The following is a 5,221-nucleotide window of genomic DNA, read 5'->3' as shown; positions in this document are numbered from 1 at the left end:
TGGAAGATCATATTTAGATAGACATATTGATTATATTTGAACTATTTTTGTTTGCATTTATGTTTAGAAAATTTTTGCCCATTTTTAAGAACTATTAAACTTTACAGATGACAAAAAGGATGGAAAACTATATATATATATACATATATATGCAAGCTATGATCTAAAATATTTTTATCCAAAAATTTGTTAAAACAAATGTGGAGAATCTATAATGAAATAGGATTTTTGAGCTAAGTCTATACTTTTAAAAAAGAAATGAATAAAATAAATTTTCAGGAGCAAGAGCATATAGTTCAGTGGTAGAGTACTAACGTATGAGGCCCTGGTTCTATCTCTATCACCATAACTAAAAACTCCTTCAGTTTTACTCTTCTGCCCAATTTTTATGATTCTTTGTATAATTTTCCCCTTAGTTTTCTAATAGGAAGAATAAGGAAGCAATGAAACTGAAGTAATGCCTCTAAGTTTGAAAACACAACCCTGAAGAAATGGTCTTGTTATCCCTAAAAATCCAAATACATACCTGCAATTTATTTTATCTTCTGAATAGATGGATAGGGCCAGGAGAGAGAAAGAAACTAGGGGACAAATAGATTTGAGAGGTAAACATGCAAAGGTTATCAAGAATCATGAATGATAGATAATACAGGAAAAGAGCCAACAACTATTTTACTTAGATACTCCTGAGAGATGAATGGAGATCTAAGCTGACAGAATTCAGTAAGACTTCAAATTTCTTTCTAGTGTAATTCAAAAGTACAGTACAAAGTTCAGAAGAGGGGAAGTAAAATAAAATTAAATTAGTTTATAGTTTTTAAATCTGACTTTTGTTTAATACAGGATTGAGGTAATAGCTTAAATCAGCAAGAAATGAAATCAGCAATAAGATATGCTTTAAAGAATATTTTCAAACAGAAGCAAGAAAGAGGAAGGAACAAAAGTCAGAGTACAGTAAAATACTTCAGTAGTTTTCAATTCATTCTCCCTAAAACTCAATTTTATAAGTAAAGATATATTTTATGATTTTGGATTAGTTAAAATTTGTGGAAAATATGTAAAAGTTGATATTTTAAAATTATGACACAATTTCATATACTATCCCTTATATAGCGACACAGAAAACTTGCCCTTATTGTGCAATTTTCAACCTTAGCTGAACATACAGACCTTTTCCATACACATACTCATTTTTCAATCTGTAAAAACTCAGTTTGGAAAAATTTTCAATTAATTCTCTTCTTTTAAATGTAGATTAATAACTTCAATTTAATTTTACTCAACAATCACAATATGCTGCTATAAAAACAAGAATAGTGTTATTTTTTCTAGTAGTACTTTAATTTTTATTACTTGAGATGTTCAGTATACTTTATTCATTAAAACTCATGTTTCTGCAAAGGAAGACTTACCTTCTTTTGCAGGCCTTTCTATTTTGCACCATGGGACCAAATAAGTAATCTCACTCTCTTGTTTATCAATGAGAGCCAAATTTGGAATGAGGAATTGTTCTTGCCATTCCTTATCTTTGGCCAATGCTTTCCGGACTGCAGTTCGATGAGCAAAATTATCTACGGGAGAAAGAATTAAGAAAAAAAAATTAACTTGACATTACCTATATTTCTCTGGATTTCATTTAAATCAACAAACACTCATCCATAGCACAACACTGTGCTATGTCTTTGGAGATACCAATGTGAAGAACTTCGACATATGCCCTAAGTTGCTCATGATCTTAAGGGGAACAAAAACGCAAAAGACTATTGTAGCATCTTAGAATGGGATTCATAGGTTCTACTACTTCATAGGTAGCTGTGTGAATAAGGTAGGTTATTATATCTTTCTGTCAGTTTCTTATTCTTTGAAATGCAGATATTATCACATAGGCCTCCAGAGTTGATGTGAAGATTAAGTGAATTAATACATGAAAAGAGCACCTTGTGTTGGGCACCTAGTTAATACTCACTGTATGTGTATTATTCTTATTCAATTGAGGCAGTTAACTGATAATGCCAGTTTATAGGAAGACTATTTACTTTGGTAGTGGTAGGTGGTTAAGGTATACCTTGAACACAGTTAACATAAATAAAACATATTTGGTAAAACTTTTCTTTGAAAACATAACTTTCAAAAGAGATAATGTTATTACCTATGGTCAGCTATTCTTTTCCCCTGGTGTTTATTTTCTTCTTTCTAAATGACCAAAAAGTGTATTTACATTTACCAACATAATGCCTAGTACCATACTAGAATTTCATAAAAGTAATAGTAAAAAGCTTTATATAACTTACGTTGAGGATGAAAAATAACACCAATTTTACAGCTTAAATGAGTTACACCAATAATTCATTGGATTTCCTAATAGGTAGGATTTAACTTAAAAAAACAAAGTATAAGTTGTGTCCTAATAGAGCTTAGTCTATTAAGATAGGGGAAAACCCTAAAATGTGCCCATGTTATGAATAGATAGGATAAACATTTTTTAAAATAAAGTATTTTATGAATATTACTTTGGACACTGATGAGCAAACACTATATGAAATTAATTGCTGATGTAGACTATTAAGCCTGGACACTGGAGTAAAAAACATTCTGTGGATTCTTGTAATTTTTTATCTTTTCCTGGGGATAGGTCAGCTTCAATATATAAAGAACTCTCTCTTTACCTCCAAGAGCAGTATCACAGCAAATTTACTGAAACTCTAGTGCACAGAATTGAAATAAAATTGGTTTCTAAACATAACAGAACTGTTGAGCCTCAGAGTTGAATGAGGCTTAAAAATTGTCCACCCCTCTCAGCCTCTATTTATTTAGAGCCCTTACATGTTTGAATTAAGATGCTGATATCTAGCTCAAGCTTTGTTAATAAGAAAAAGATACTTTATTTTTTTAATCTTAACCCATTTGGACTTTCATAAGCATTATTTTAAATTTTTCATAAATTATCTTTCCAATAAACAAAAAAAAAAGTTTTTGAGAATCAAAGTCTAGTTCACAATTATGAAATTGGTTACATGAGAATTCACATTTCCCAGTTATGGTAATTTTTCTTTTTCTTTGATACTAGGGATTGAACTTTGGAACTTGTGCTTGCAAGGCAGGCAGCAGAACCACTGAGCTAACCCCACAGTCCCCAGTTATGATAATTTAACACTTTTAGATGTGGGCTAAGCACTGAACTTGTTTTTAGTACTATAATTTAAAAAATGTTTTATTTACTTGGTACATATCTATGGTAATATAAATGAAAAAGTAAGTCTCATGTAACTGTAACAAAATGAGAATCTCAACTGAACACTTAAATTGGAATGACTCGTACCATATTTCCAAATATGAAATACTTTGTTCATTCTGCCTCCAAATTCTACACTCCAATATCCAACCAATTCAGAGTGAGCTGTCCGAAGATGAACATTTTTCTTAAAATTTTCCAGGAACTCATTCATTTTTGAGGATTTAAGATAGTAGGTACGAAATTCATAGAGTGTTCCATCCTTTTGTCTGGGCTCTGTAGCAAAAGATGAGCACACCTGAAGAAAGATAAGGCAAATTTAAATATCGTGGGGAAGATGGGACTTACTGTTATGTTACAGCAAGATGTGAGTTTGGAAACAAGTGGTACTCAGTAAATGCATACTTTATTTATTTCTTGTCAGCTCTCCACAAAATTATTTATATAGCGATACCAATGAAAGACATTACTTTTAAACATGCTGATTGCACAATTACTGTTTCCTAGCATGTAGTTCACTTTTATCCAGTTTTTCATGAGAAGTTGCTGAAAAGAAGCCACTGTATCAACTCCTTTTTTTTTTGTACCTGGGATAGAACTCCAGACCTTGCGCTTGCAAGGCAGGCAGCAGCACTACTGAGCTAAATCCCTGGCTGTATCAACTCCTGTACAATCAGGATTCACATAAATTTACTGAATTTTTCCTTATTAGGCAATATTTCAACTTTAGTCAATAATGTGTTAGCATTACATATTTAGAAGAATTTTACCATATGCATGTCTTCTGGCCAGTAGAATAAAAATAGATTCACGAGCAGAAAATTCTTAAATTCTTAAAAAATGGAAATTGCTATTCAGGTCATACTAATTCCTACAGTCAGTGAAGTGAACCACTATTCAAAAATTGGACTGGAATGTAAATAACACATTAGGATGCTCTGTATTCTGATTTTAGTATAATGATAGGTTGTATGAATGCTGAAAAAGGGAAATTTAGAGTCAGAATTATCTGAATCATAATTTCTAATGAAAGATTCTGCATGGGCATTTAATGCATCTAACTATACTGTTGACAGAAATATCCTATATGAACCATTATGTCATATGCTCACTATGTAAATTTCTAATTTTGGTTCTGAGTTTGAATTTCACTTTGATGAGGAAACACCTTGCCAGAAGTTATCTGCTGTGTGTCTGTACAGAAATGTATGAGTATACACAACACACTCGTGGCATTCTAGTTTACAAATCCATTTTAACTTTACAGTAGTTAGCATGAGCCCATTTTCCTGAAGCTAATTATACCACAAAAATTTGTTAAAGCAGATGTTACTTCCAGTGCTATGGACAAATTAGAGTTTATACTGACCACCTGGTATGTCTAGACAAAAAGCAATAGGCTTTTTCTTAGGACACATTTTATTTAAGAAGACTATATGTTATGTAACTCTGTGCAAGTCTTATTGTCAAATGACTAAGCTAGCTATAAAAAAAGTGCAGCTGCCCTGTGTTTGGTGGATACTGTTTTTCTGCTTTTTAACCAAACTTTAACAATAGAATGTTAGTAGAACAAACAACTGCCTAAGATATATAGTTAAAAAACATTGGAAGTAAAATGTATCAGAAACGGGGCCAATGGGGCATTTGTAGCAATCCTTTTAGGTTGATCCCAGGGCCTTGTATTTGGAGGTTGAAAGACACTTAATCTCGGGGGGGGGGACCCAAAAACGATACAGAAGGGAACCCCGAAGTGTTTGTAAGGGGGTGAAATCATCCGTGATTTGATGCCTTATTTCCAAGTTAGGACTCATCCTCGCCAGCAATGACTAACAATTCACTTATAAGACAGCACTGGTGGAGATAGGAAAACTCAAGAGGTTGAGAGAAAAGTTGCAAGGAAATATCATTCTTGGCCTTCTTGGTCCTGACTATCGAGAGAGAGAGAGAGAGAGAGAGAGAGAGAGAGAGAGAGAGAGAGAGAGAGAGAGA

General features: G+C 32.6%; 1 protein-coding gene across 1 annotated transcript in view; it reads right to left on the bottom strand.

Annotated features, from left to right (window-relative positions):
- LOC104855471 (protein NipSnap homolog 3A-like) overlaps positions 1-5,221 on the bottom strand; it is a 12,749-nt gene that overhangs the window by 7,073 nt on the left and 455 nt on the right. The window contains exons 2-3 of the mRNA XM_033759197.1: positions 3,320-3,541; positions 1,413-1,571 (exon numbers count right to left, since the gene is read on the bottom strand). Of these exons, the coding sequence (XP_033615088.1) occupies positions 1,413-1,571; positions 3,320-3,541 (381 nt within the window). The remainder of the gene's footprint in view (positions 1-1,412; positions 1,572-3,319; positions 3,542-5,221) is intronic.

Source organism: Fukomys damarensis, unplaced genomic scaffold, assembly GCF_012274545.1.
Source record: "Fukomys damarensis isolate Sample0158 unplaced genomic scaffold, DMR_v1.0_HiC HiC_scaffold_36, whole genome shotgun sequence".
NCBI classification, from domain to species: domain Eukaryota; kingdom Metazoa; phylum Chordata; class Mammalia; order Rodentia; family Bathyergidae; genus Fukomys; species Fukomys damarensis.
Note: the sequence above shows the minus strand (reverse complement) of the source record. Positions and strands in the feature narration are given on the sequence as shown.